General features: G+C 32.6%; 1 protein-coding gene across 6 annotated transcripts in view; it reads left to right on the top strand.

Moving 5' to 3' along the window:
• The window catches only part of Pcnx1 (pecanex 1), a 151,801-nt gene that overhangs the window by 55,742 nt on the left and 81,809 nt on the right, over positions 1 to 14,250 (top strand). For 3 of the 6 annotated variants that reach the window (XM_076849933.2, XM_076849931.2, XM_077109130.1), the window contains 2 exons: positions 3,011 to 3,143; positions 9,225 to 9,409. The exons of 2 other annotated variants lie outside the window; for them this stretch is intronic. In XM_076849933.2, coding sequence (XP_076706048.1) covers positions 3,011 to 3,143; positions 9,225 to 9,409 — 318 coding nt within the window. The remainder of the gene's footprint in view (positions 1 to 3,010; positions 3,144 to 9,224; positions 9,410 to 14,250) is intronic. One more of the 6 variants, XM_076849932.2, reaches the window with a different exon arrangement.

The raw sequence follows: 14,250 nt of genomic DNA, 5'->3' as shown, positions 1-14,250 counted from the left end.
CTTAGATCATCAGCTTTTCATCATTTGCTTTTTATGTTACTATTGTCAACTAATTAACTTCATCCTTCTTTGCCAGAAGATGCTGGGATTTATGCAATTTCAAAATGTCAACTTCAAAATCAGTTTTTAAAGTATTTTCTCCTTTCCCTTTCGTGCCATGATTCAAAGATTAAAAACAATCCAACGAACAAACAAAAACCAGCTTATTTTCTTTCTCCTATAAAGTAAAGTGATTTAAAAAGTGTTTTTTATACTTGACTTGTGTAAGGAAATTTTCATCAAGTTTGGTTGTATCTTATATGACTATAGCAAATTATTTTAATGTTTAAAGATCACCTGATCCCAATTGGACCCTGTTTGAAATAGCACATTTAAGTAGCACATTTCCAGGGGCATGGTTTAGTCATATTTACTGTGTCTGTAAATGATGATTTGGCATTTTCTGGCAATGGTGTGATCTTAGCTATTTTTAAAACAGTTGCCACAGTAAACATTTTCAAAGTTTTTGTAACAGTACACATTAACATCTTGAATATTACAAAGGACAGTTTGGGCAGTAATTGTAACTTTTCTTTGATACATTTTTCAATGAATGCTTAAAGTTTCACCTTGAGTGTGGTCAGGCCCATTAAGGAATAAATGATGTTGTGTTGCTATTTTGCAAATAAAATATGAATGGTGTGTTAGTGGCAAAAAAAAAAAAAAAAGATTTCTGAAAAAAACCAAAGAACTTTTTGACTAAGTATAGGCACTCTCATAGTTTTTTGTTTTTTCTTTCCCCCCTGTTCTATGGAATAACTAGCTTTGATTTGATTACACCATTACGTTTTTAGTAGAAGGAAGATAATAAAACTGTCGCCTACTTCCTTTCTTCCTATTCTCAGTATTCAGTGATCACATGTTGCTTTTCCCAAGTCCTTCTGAATAATTCTAGTATATTTTATAGATTAAATTATGTCCTATAAATTGTGTCTGGGCAAGTTTTACTTTGCCATTTTGCTTAAAATAGAGGGACTGTTGAAAATTTCATAATAAAGTTAGATTGACCTATAAATAATAGTTTATTATAAGCAATGACTTATAAGTAATAGCATAATTGTCACAACTGTAGAGAAATCTTCAGTGTAATATTTTATGAAAGAAGACTTGACTTGAGTTTTTAAATAATGGTATAAATTCTGTTACCTGACTTACATTTCCTCCCTCACTTGGCTTGTTTTCTTCTTTGCTTTTTTTTGTTTGTTTGTTTCATTTTTCATCCAGTGACTGCCCTGCCAACATGTTTTCTTCTTTGTAATGAGGTGGATTGTATTTTCATTTCATTGAGGTCCTGGTTGTCAGGAACTGGCGAAGTAGGCAATGTGCTTTATAGATTGTGATAACAATATGGCGGCCTTCACTTTCTAGATCAGCACTGTTGGATGCGACTTTCTATGATGAGGGGAATGATCTGTCTGCATTGTCTAATAATGGTAGCCACTGGCTACATGACACTACTGAATACTTGAAGTATGGTTCACAAATGTGAGGAACTGAATTTTTAACTAAGTTAATTTAAATTTAAATAGCCACATATGGCTAGTGGCTACCATATTGGAAAGTTCAGCTCAAGATGACCAGATTTAATCAGCATCTTTTTTTTTTTATTGACCATATGTGATTTTTGTTTACATGAACTTTAATCCCACAAATAACAGCCTTTTCATAGTTAAATGAATTTTTAGGTTTGGGAGAAATGTTTCTGTACTAACTTCTTTTATCTTTATTTATACTTGGCATCAAAATACCCTTTGTCAAAGATCAAAATGATTCCCCAAATATTTAGATTACTAGGGAACAATAGTTATTATATATTAAAATGGAGAAAAGTAATTTTATTTGTTTTGAAGACCCTAGTAGGTCAATTAATATGGTTTTGTAAAATTTATATTATTCTACTGTGCCATTGTTGCATGCTTGGTTTAGTTTGTACTTTATTGCTTCTAGATTAAATTATTAGTTTCTATACTTGGCATTTTGCTGATACTTGCTTCCTAATGTTGGTGGAACTAGGGCCAGGGCCATAGAGGTTTTGAATAAAGTTTGATAGTAGCAGAATACTTTATAGTGAAGATATATTTATGCTTTCTTGAATATTTAACAAACTAGCTGTGTAATCTCACAGTCATTGTTTTCACATTGTATTGTGAGGCAAGCTTGCTGCCTTACTCATTGGCATCTTCAGAGAAGTACAGAGGAACTCCAACTTAATTATGGTTCAGTTTATAACTTTAACTTTTACAATCGTGCAAAAGTGATATGCATTCAGTAGAATCATACTTCAAATTTTGAATTTCAATCATTTCCCCAGGGTTTGAAAATGTGATATGATATTCTTTTTCACGTTGGATAGCAGCTGGGAGCCACAGCTCCTAATCAGCCATATGATCTCAAGGTGAAGCAACCTGTCAATACTGTACATTATACTCTTTGTTAAACTATGATGTTTGGTAGGTTAGATGTATTAAATGCATTTTTGACCCGTGGTATTTTCAATTTATGATTTTGTTTTGAAATGTAACCCTATTGTAAGTCAAGGAGCATCTGTTACTCTTAGTTGCTTTTATTATTCTCATGAGAGTAAAATCTATATCTATTCCCATTAATAGAAACTAACAAACACTAAAAGAGCTGACTTAATTAAAGGGAGAGTAGAGGAACATGGACAAAAATAAATGAGACTTTCAGGAAAAGATTTAAAGCAACATAGATCTCACAGTAGGAAATTGAAGTTGAAGAGAAATGGTGAGGGCAGATAATAGATCAAAACATTTTTCAAAATAAATTAACTCTAAATAAACGATACTTTTTTGTTGACTGCTGGATATGATACACTAATTGTATAGATAGAAACAGTTTCGAGTAAGCAGACAAGTTCTCTAGAAGTGGGAAGTCAAGGGAAAGATAGGGTCAGCTGCTATTTACATCTCTGACCTAGGCTCCTATTTGACCTAAGTCTGTCTTGATGCAGCAGCACAGGCCAGCGAGGAGGCAGTGTCATTTCGCCGTGAACGCAGCACATTTAGGCGCCAGGCAGTACGGCGCCGGCACAATGCAGGGAGTAACCCTACCCCTCCTACCTTGCTCATCGGATCACCCCTAAGGTATGGTATTTTAAAATTCCACCAAGTTAGCATGCATGCAACAGATCTTCTAACCTGTTCTTTCGGAACCAAGAAAGCACTTGAAGAGCTTTGCTTTTCTTTCTGTTTCTCTTCTATACGTTTCAGCTCTTGGGCTTTCTCTGCATGTAACCATGAGCCTGTTGCATTATGCATGCCTTATGTTGTACTGTTTTTTTAAAAAAATGATCAGATTGGTTTTGTCAAGTTTAAATCGCAAAATCACTTTTAGAAATGTAAATAGTATATCTTAAATTAGCATTCCCTCTTTTTTATATTTCAAATTAATACTATTAATACAACATCTTTTACCAATATCTGGATAGTGTTTAATAAGAAAAATTATGAGACCTAATGATGAGCTTGTTGAGAAATAACAGATAACTGACCTCAGTTTAAGTCAGTTTGTTTCTTCTCACTAAAATATATTGTTTTACATTGTGTAAAATTGAGTGGTTTTTATTTTACAATCACCGGAACCTAATAAATAACAACTAAAATATTTATGTAAGTATGGTCAATTGGATATCCTTATTTCTATGTATATTTATATTTAATTTCTCAACCCCAATAACATATTAAACATTTTTTTAATATTTCCAAATAAGAAAACATCCACTCATAATATTGGGGTTATTTTCCATTAAAATTTCAATAAGTGTTTTCTTCTTAATTATCTCAAATCTAATGAGTTCATGTCTCAAATTAGAAATTTAACAATTTGTGGGGAACTCTGGTGTACACCTGTAATCTCAGCAGTTTGGGAGGTCAAGGCAGAAGGATCTCAAGTTTGAGATCAAACTCAGCAACTTAGAGAGACCCTTTCTCAAATTAAAAACTGAAAAGGGCTAAGGACATGTAGTTTAGTGGTAAAGCACTCCTGGATTCAATTTCCAGTACTGGGGGGGTGGGGGGAATGTAACAATCCATTCAAAACGCTATGCTTTATTTTAAAAAGACAAATATGGACATAATTACATATATATGTTTATCAATCTCTCTGTCCAAAAGCACAATTTACAAATTACTTTCTTTTCACATTTTAAAGAAGGAAGAACATTTGATGAAATAACTTCTGTCGAGTGCATGATAGATGAGAAGAGATAAGCCATTCCTTTTTAAAAAAAAAGTTTTTTTTGAGAGTAGCAAAATCTTGTTTCTTTAAAATGTTTCATTTTGTAAAGTCCCTTGAGATTTAAGGTTTGATTCTTTTTCTAGATTTTTTTATTAGAGCGAGAAGCTTCATCTCTCATAGATCATGATCCTAATTCCTTTAACAGTAGATAAATTAAAATATATATATATATATATATATATATATATATATATATATATATATATATTTTTTTTTTTTTTTTTTAGTTGTACACAATACCTTTATTTTGTTTATTTATTTTTATGTGGTCCTGAGGATCGAACCCAGGGCCTGGTATATGCTAGGCGAGTGCTCTACTGCTGAGCTACAACCCCAGCCCAACAGTAAATAAATTTATAAAAACTTGTTATTGGCTAAACCAGCATTTAAAATATAGAAGTGGGAAGGCAACCAATTTAAAAGAAATGTTTATTCTAGAAACCTTTGCTTTTTGTGAGCACCCTACTTCTATTTCCGTTTACCTTCTTTTCTTCCTGAGGGAACTTTTTCTTCTGCTAGTGAATTTTGGGCCTAGCCTCAACATGCAGAAAGAGGTGAGCATTTTCTTAATTTATTTTAGAAAAGATTTGTTTCTTAACCTTTCAAAAAGCCCCTTAAATAATACTGCCATTGATAACTTCTTTGCCTTGTTACTCACACCATGTTTCTATTTCTTAAACATTTAATTAACCTTCTGTAAGACTAAAAATTCTTTCATTCTTTGCTACAAATGAACCTGCTGAAATCCATCAAACAAATGCAGACAAATTAGTTTTTTCTCATGCCTGGTGGAATATTAGATTTACCATTACAACTCCAAACATTCACATAATAGTTTCCCAAGGCTTTAAATATATTAATCACATCTAGGGTATGGCATAGAACTTCTAAAGACATCATACTAGAATTTTTAGAAAGTAATCTTATACTAGTCAGCATGTAGTTTTTGTTAAAGTTCCAGGATATTTTCAATACAAAGGTTGCATACATGTCGTAAATAAGCTGACTTCACTCTTCCTCGTGAGTGAAGTGAAATAAAATTTAATGGAGAGGAATTAGGAAAAAATACCAACTTATTAAAATCATCTTTTGTAATCACAAAAATATTAAAGGAAAGTGTTGTTATTTTTTTTGGTATAAGCTCTCAAATAATAATCTCATCTTTAAATAAATATAGGATGGCATGGTCATTTCAAAGATGGCAAACTTATTTGCCAAAAAGAGATAGAATATATGTGGCAATACTTTCATTACAACTACTATATAAATACTAATAAAATTTACTACACTCTTATCTGTAGGGAAAATGTTCCTCCAGTGGATACCTGAATCATCAGATGGTACTAAACCCTGTGTATATCAACAGTACAAATATATTTATGATAAAGTTTCTCAGTTCACCACAGTAAGAAATTGCTACCAAACTGGGTTCAGTGTTACATGACTTTAACCTGAGCGATGCAGATGCAGGTCAATGCAGGAGGATTGCGAATTCAAGGCCACCCTTAGCAACTTAACGAGACCCCGTCTCCAATTTTAAAACAAAGGGCTTGGTATATTCAGTGGTACAGCACCCTTGTATTTAACCCACAGTACCACCAAGAAAGGAAGGAAGGAAGAAAGAAATTAATGATAACATAATAAACTAGGAATGATAACAATATATTATATGTTATTATACAAGGTATTTAAAACTTAAAAATTGCTTATTTCTGGAATTCCATTTACTTTTTTCAGATTGCTGTTGATCATGGTTCTCTAGAACTTCGGGGGACTGCAGGAAGTAGTGGGTAGGGCGGTGGGAGCACGACACACACACACACACACACACACACACACACACACCACACTTTAGATAAAGGGAGACTACTATAATTTATTTTAAACTTCAATGAATAGTTTATAATGAGCCATCCAAAAAGCAATGTGGTAAAATCTGTTTACAAGGTTTGGGAGTGAATCATGAATTTTCTCACAAACAGAATTTGCATTTTTAAATATGCTTATTAGAATAAACTCCTCCAGAACTATTTTTATAGCTATTTTAAAAATTAGCCTATATGTAGGTTTTAGAGATCCTTGCCAATTGTTCCTAGTCACTAGAGCTAAAAACAAAGGCAAATATTTAAAAATATTAGAAGACAAATATTAAGAATTCTGTATTTATCAACCTAAATGTTACTTTTTAAAATATAAGACTGAAAGATCAGTGGCAAAAAATAAGATCACAGTTACATTTGAGAGTTCATTGTTAGAAATTTATGAAGGTTGTTTTGTGCTCAGAAAAGAATTAATCAGATACTTGTGTATTACGTTGAAGGTATTCTTTCCTTGGAATCTGGAGATTGAGAGGAATTATGGAGTCACACTCTCAGAGTTTACATTTTTATTTAGACATAAATAAACACATACAAAACTAACTGACAATACAAGAAAGGATGTGCTAACTATAACTTCAGTGCTACAGAAGAAGAAAGAACAAGACCAATTATTCTTCATTTAAACTGGAAATGTTAATTAGCATGATTGTATACCAGTGATACTAGTGGTAGCCAATAATTAAACATTTAAATTTCTACCTTTTGCTATGTTGTAAAGTAGTGGCTACCTTTTTCAAACGGCTAGTTTTATTATATAATTGGAACTGTAAAGAAGATACATTTATGCCAGTTATTAGTTTGAAATGAAATGCAACCCATCAGGATTATGTTTTTTGACAATTTTTGCAAAAGTGACAGACTTTTTCTTGTTGAGGGGTTTTAAAAATAGAAACTCAAGGGAAATAAATATTTTATTACTACCTTTTAAACTCAATATTTATTATCTCATAGAATTTGTCATTTCTTTTACTTCTTTATTCTGGAGTTGATAAAAATCAACTGCCTGATATTTTGAAAACATTTTATAAACTTGGTTATACATTGTACATCTGGGTTCAAGATTCAGATATTCTCAAATGTATTTATATAGAAATACATTTAACTGTGCTAACCACCTTTGCTTATGACTATATGAAAAATTACTAGAAAAACTTGTTGAGTACAATTTCCATAAAATTTGGCTCTTTTGAATCTAAAAGGACACAGTACTTAAACTACTTAGATATTTTTCCTTGCTATTTTTCTCTTGTGAAACTTGTTCAGCTTGGTAAGGTTTGTGAATAAGTTTAGATAGGTTTTGAGGAAGAGTATCAGATGCATTATATATGTAAGGAAGATAAAAAACTTATCTCCAGCTCATGTCTTGATTTATATGTATTATATGAAGTTTCTAGTCCAAACAAGTTATTACATAAATCCTTTTGTAGTTATGGCTTAATTATGCCAGTAAGAATTTATAAGTCAAAATTTTACAGATGTGACTTTTCTTATATGTTGGTGTGCATTCTTATGTTGTGCTTAGAACATGTACCCTTCAGTGATCCTAAAACAAGCCTGAAATGTGAATGTTGCTAGTCAGTATAACTTTCTGTGATGGTAGAAATATTCTGTAATCTGCACTGTCCAACGTAGTAGACACTAATTACTAACTACTGCCCATTTTGTTAGCCACTGGCTATGTTATGTGATCATTGAGCAATTGAAATGGTTTGTATTACTGAGAAAATTAAATTTTAATTAATTTAAATAGTTCCTGGCTACTGTATCAGACAATGCAGTTCTAGAATATTCTGTTGATATAGCCACAGACTAAAATATTTTTAGTTAGCCTTTTATTTCATGGTCCATCTGTAGTAGATAAGTTTGTTTTATAGGCATCAGAGAAACTATTATGTTGAATTTAAGGGATTAGAGAGAACTTGGTATTCATTAAAAATAACAAAGTACGGCCATCCTGAATAGCATTCTTTTTGTTCTAGAGGTATAATAATTTTAGAAGCAGACTCTTGGGATTGTTCAAAGTCAGCTCAGATTAACGGAATACAGTGTTTCATTGAAGAATAAGCAGTATTTCATTGAGAATAATCTAATAATTATAATTAAAATGTTTTCATGAATTTAATCAGTTTAAATTTGTTTAGATATTATATGAGCCTTAAAATTCACATTATCTAAATAAATTTATAAAAATATAAGAATGATATAGAAAATTTTATAAATAATTTTAATAACTTTACACTAAATACTAAATATTGTAACAAAAACCTTTATGGAATTTAGAAAAGATAGAACATCCCATGAAATTACAGGTTTCCAAAATATATTTTCTAAAATGATGGGTCCTAGTTAATAGGACTACAAAACAGATTAAAAAGGAAATAACAATTTGTTCAGGGAACATAATCTTTAACTACCTCCTTAAATACTAAGCATGTTATTTCAGAAATATGTAGGCTTTTTACAGGTAATACTTTAATATTTATTCTGCTTCTGTCAATATCCTGATGGTCATTTGTGTTTCACTTGTTTGAATGAGTTTTTTTCTGTTCTCTTCCACTAGTTTGTGATTTTTTTTTATTCAAAATTGTTGTCTTGGTTGCATTTGTTAAGATTCTTTGATTTTCAAGTGCATAGAGACTTTGTTTTATAAAACTGAGACCCCAGAATGTTTTAAAGAAAATTTTAGAATTGTTATGAGATTATAAATAAAAGTGCATATTTAACTGACACATATGGTGAATGTGCTCACAACTCTGTTGCTTTTTGTTTCCCTTACACTAGAATTTATTTGACTTGAAGTAGAAGAAAGTTGCAGATTGAGCAATTTACATATATATTAAATGTTTAGTGCATTAATCACTACAAATCAAACTGATAAGGACCAGAACATTTATGCTGGCAGTGTAATCTCTATATTTTACAAAGTTGGTTCTTTCTTGGGTTACATTGAAAAGTGTCTTTTTGAAATCAGTTTTCTATATTGATTTCATTCTAGCTATTTTCTCTTTTCTTCCCTGTAATGTCTCCCCAATCCATGTTTTCTCCTAGCCTTCAAGATGGTCAGCATGGCCAGCAGTCCACAGCCCAGGTCAAAGTCCAGTCCCGCCCCCCTTCCCAGGCTGCAGTGCTCAGTGCTAGTGCCTCATTGCTGGTGAGAAATGGGAGTGTCCACTTAGAAGCATCACATGACAATGCATCTGCTGTAGGCGGTAGCAGTTTGCAGGATGAACTTGGTATGCAGGCCTTATGTAATCTTGGTTATACAAAACTTTAATGCAGCAGATAATGGATGATGATTGCACTTCTTTCTTGAGATAGCTTCATTTTGGAACTATGCATAAGAGCACCATGTTTGCCCAATGTGTAAGGAAAATTTAAGTTTTTTGCTTTTTTGTTGTCTGTTTCTACTTCTTACTCTGCGTTTTATTTTGAGCATGTCCATTATTAGTAGGTAGTTAATATATTAATAAGTTTATACTTTAGTATCTCTTAAAAATTATTTTGACAGTTTTTCCCAAGCATTTGTACCATATGAGAATTTTTTTTAATTGTTTAGGCCCGATGTGGTGGGGCTCACCTATAATTCCAGCAGCTTGGGAGGTTGAGGCAGAAGGATCTCAACTTTGAGGCCAACATAAGCAATTTAGTGAGACCCTATCTCAAAACAAAAAATAAAAAGCTCAATGGTAAAGTGCCCCTGGGTGGAGGTACCTTTAGCATGTAGCTCAATGGTAAAGTGCACCTGGGGTCAATCCCCAGCACACCTCCCCCCACAAAAAATACCCTTTGATTTCTTTGAATATGCTATATATAGGAAAGGCAAAAGTGCTTTCTAATGGTCAGTTACTAAAAAATATCTCTTTGAGGTATTCTACATTTTACAATGTCCAGCATTTTTAATAGAATTTATTATAGTTCTAAATACAATACTCTGAGGATATCATGGCTCTATATTAATATCAGATAATAACTGGATAAAGTATATCCCTTTTTCCTGTTTATATATCTATAAATGTACACATGAATTATTAAATAATTAATTCTCAGAGTCGTATAATTGAAAACCTTGCCAATACATTAGCCATTCAAATATCTGCTTTATGCCTTTAAATAAGGGTAAAATTTTATACTGATTTGATTTCATTTCTATTTCTCTATATTCAGCTGTAGATTCCAGCTTTGTTGTGCTCAGAATGCAGATTAGTTATTAAGAAACACTCACTTGTGATTTTGCTTATTTGTGTTATAGCTGCTTTTCACTTATAAAAATGACATCTAATTGATGCTTTAATTGGAAGGATATGTAGTGTAAAGTATCAAAATTAGAATTCTTTTTTTTTTTTTTATTTTACAATGGTGGGAAAGCAATATACATTCAATAGAAACTGTACTTTGAATTTTAGCCTGTTCCCAAGATACCAGTAAGTAGCATAATCTCTCATGATGCTGGACAGTGACTGTAGGGCACAGCTTTGTCAGTGACACAGTCATCTGGGGGAAATTGCTTAGTACACTGTGGTGTACAGTGTTGCTCAGCTATGATATTTAATAGGTTATGTGTACTAAATGCAATTTTCACTTAAAATATTTTCAATTTTTTTTTTAGAGAGAGAGAGAGAGAATTTTAATATTTATTTTTTTGTTATCGGTGGACACAACATTTTTGTTTGTATGTGGTGCTGAGGATCGAACCCGGGCCGCACGTATGCCAGGCGAGCGCGCTACCGCTTGAGCCACATCCCCAGCCCCAAAATATTTTCTTTTTTTTTTTTTATTGGTTATTCAAAACATTACAAAGATTGCAGAATCACATCGGTTACACATCCACATTTTTACATAATACCATAATAGTAACTGTTGTATTCTGCTACCTTTCCTATCCTCTTCTATCCCCCCTCCCCTCCCCTCCCATCTTCTCTCTCTACCCCATCTACTGTAATTCATTTCTCTCCTTATTTTTTCCCATTCCCCTCACAAACTCTTATATGTAATTTTGTATAACAATGAGGGTCTCCTTCCATTTCCATGCAATTTCCCTTTTCTCTCCCTTTCCCTCCCACTTCATGACTCTGCTTAATGATGTGGGGAAAAGGGTACTCTTGTACATTGCTGGTGGGACTGCAAAATGGTGAGGCCAATATGGAAAGCAGTATGGAGATTCCTGGGAAAGCTGGGAATGGAACCACCATTTGACCCAGCTATTGCCCTTCTCGGACTATTCCCTGAAGACCTCAAAAGAGCGTACTACAGGGATACTGCCACATCGATGTTCATAGCAGCACAATTCACAATAGCTAGACTGTGGAACCAACCCCGATGCCCCTCAATAGATGAATGGATAAAAAAAATGTGGCATTTATACACAATGGAGTACTACACAGCACTAAGAAATGACAAAATCATGGAATTTGCAGGGAAATGGATGGCATTAGAGCAGAAGTGAAGCTAGCCAATCCCTAAAAAACAAATGCCAAATGTCTTCTTTGATATAATGAGAGCAACCAAGAACAGAGCAGGGAGGAAGACCAAAATTAGAATTCAATAAAGCTTCTTACGCTATCTGTCCATTGGCTCCTTTTCTATTTTGTAAAAATCATTAATCATTAGGTACAGAGATATTAATAGATATGTAAATGTACATATTGATGAAAATGATCATCTTTAACAAACCTTGAAAATGGACGTCTAAGATTTATAACATTAGAGTGAGTTTAGATAAAATAAAAAATCATTGGAATACTTTAATTTTAAACTTAGAATGCTTTTGGTTCTAGGTTTGTAATTTGGAGAGGTAAGAAAATCTCTAAGGAGAGTGCTTAAGAGAGAATTAGACGTCAGTTTTGCTACTTAATTTAGTTGCAGGTGTCACTTTTTAGTTGCAAATATTTAGTTTATCACTCATGTGATAATATCTTTGTTCATCATCAGTTAACCTAGCGTCCAGATGGACAGAAGGCTTGTGAATATGAAACTTTAGATGCCAGCTCATTGTCTGTTGGCTTCATGGATTAGAGAGAACTTAGTATTCATTAAAAATAACAAAGTAAGGCCATCCTGAGTAGCATTCTTTTGGTGGATTGTTAAAGTAAACAGTTTCATGTTGATCCACTTCAGATTTTTTGACTTTTTCAGATTAAGCATAAAACAGTTGATGATTTTCCTCAATGAAAATTCTTAGTTTTCTTTTAAAAAATCAGTGAAGCATGCCTTAATTAAAAACTTTCATTTTTAAAGTCATATGCACATTATTGGAAATACATACCTATGAACTGTCTTACCATTCTGATGATAAAGCCTCCTGGGTGGAGGTACCTTTAGCATCCCTTCACGTTAACTGCGGGGTTTTTTTTTTTTTTTTTAAGTTGTCAATGGACCTTAATATTATTTATTTATACATGGTGCTGAGATTCAAACCCAGGGCCTCACACGAGCCTGGCAAGCGCTCTACCATTGAGCCACAACCTCAGCCCCTTAACTGCCTTTTGATAACTAGTTCTTGGCTTGTAATACTTGAATGTTGCCACATTGAATGCTTAGTAATAATTAGCACAAAACAATGAGGGGAAAGTGAATACCTGTTCCACAGTACATAAAGTTGTCCCCTCAAAATTCTGAAAATGAACTGCAACTGACTTAAAAAGAACTGCTAGGGAAACTGGAATATTTTTGTGGCATGGCTTAATTTTTTATGTGATTTTAATTAACAATAGTAAGATAATTTTGTATAAGTGGATTTGGGTACTGTATATTCAGATATGTTAAAGTTAGCCATGTTGTTCCTTAAAAATGAGGGATATTTATAAGGGATTGTTTCCTTCCCAGTTTATCTGCTTTATTAAAAAAATTCACATGTATAGTTTTCATACAAGACATTTATATGTAACACTATATATACATATACACATACTCAGATCTGTTCAGCAGGCATAATTGTTAATCAAAATTACTTTTAGAAACTGAATAATAAGTGGTATAATTTAAAAAAAAAAACCCTTTCCTATAGGCTTTGTTTCCATGAAAACCAAGTTTAAAAAAAAAAAAAGCTTGAATGGAACTGATGGCTTGAATGACAATTATTTTGAAGAAAACATTTTTTAAAAAGAAATTTCTATCAGAATTACGTATCTTTCAATGCAATATGTTGTTCTTTTAAAGATCACATCTTAAAGTTTGATTTAATTTCATTCTGATCATTTTTTATTGGACTTCTTGCATTTGGTTTTATGCTACTTTGTGAATTAAAATGTAATAATACTAAGTAAAACAAATTGTAGTTTAGTTCCAAGATTACACTATAGGAGAGACTGAATTCAGGTAGTCTTGAAATTCTATTTTATATTTGCTGAGCTTTTTCTATAAAATTTAGCAATTGCTTCTCAGTTTTTATGTTAATCTCTGTTTCCTCTTATAAATTAAGACTTAACATGTAGATACAATGATGAAAAATACTTTCATAGTTGATAATAACCCTGAATATGTAACATATCTCAAAGGGAATGTTATATATAAGATCAGGTAGAAAAGAAAAATTGGCCTGTGTGTGTATGAAATTACTGGTGATCATTGCTGAGGATATATGTGTTAAAAAGCATATACAAAGTTATTTCAACTTTATTTGGAAAAATTAAAAATTACTTTTACAATATAGACAGGAAACAAGCACAAGTCAGTTTTATATATATGTACATATAAAATATGTAAACATGATTAAGACTGATTAAGACTTTTTAAAATTTGGTTAATGTTTTAGGTGTTTAAAAATTGTTGCATGAGCCGGGCACAGTGACACACTTTTGTAATCCCAGGGAGGCTGAGCCAGGATTGCAAGTTTGAGACCAGCCTCATCAATTTAGTGAGGCCCTAAGCCAGTTAATGAGATCCCGTCTAGAGAAGAAAAAAGAGAAAAATAAAGGAGGGCTGGAGATGTGGCTCAGTGGCAAAGCGCGCCCCCCCCCCCACTTAAATCCTCAGTGTGTGTTTGTGTGTGTGTGTGTGTGTGTGTGTGTGTGTGTGTGTGTCTGTTTGCTTGAATTGGTTTTTCTGAGGCTCTTTTTTCCCCTCATCTTTTTATTTT

Source organism: Callospermophilus lateralis, chromosome 3 (genome assembly GCF_048772815.1).
Source record: "Callospermophilus lateralis isolate mCalLat2 chromosome 3, mCalLat2.hap1, whole genome shotgun sequence".
Lineage (NCBI taxonomy): Eukaryota > Metazoa > Chordata > Mammalia > Rodentia > Sciuridae > Callospermophilus > Callospermophilus lateralis.
This window is presented reverse-complemented; position numbering and strand designations above follow the sequence as displayed.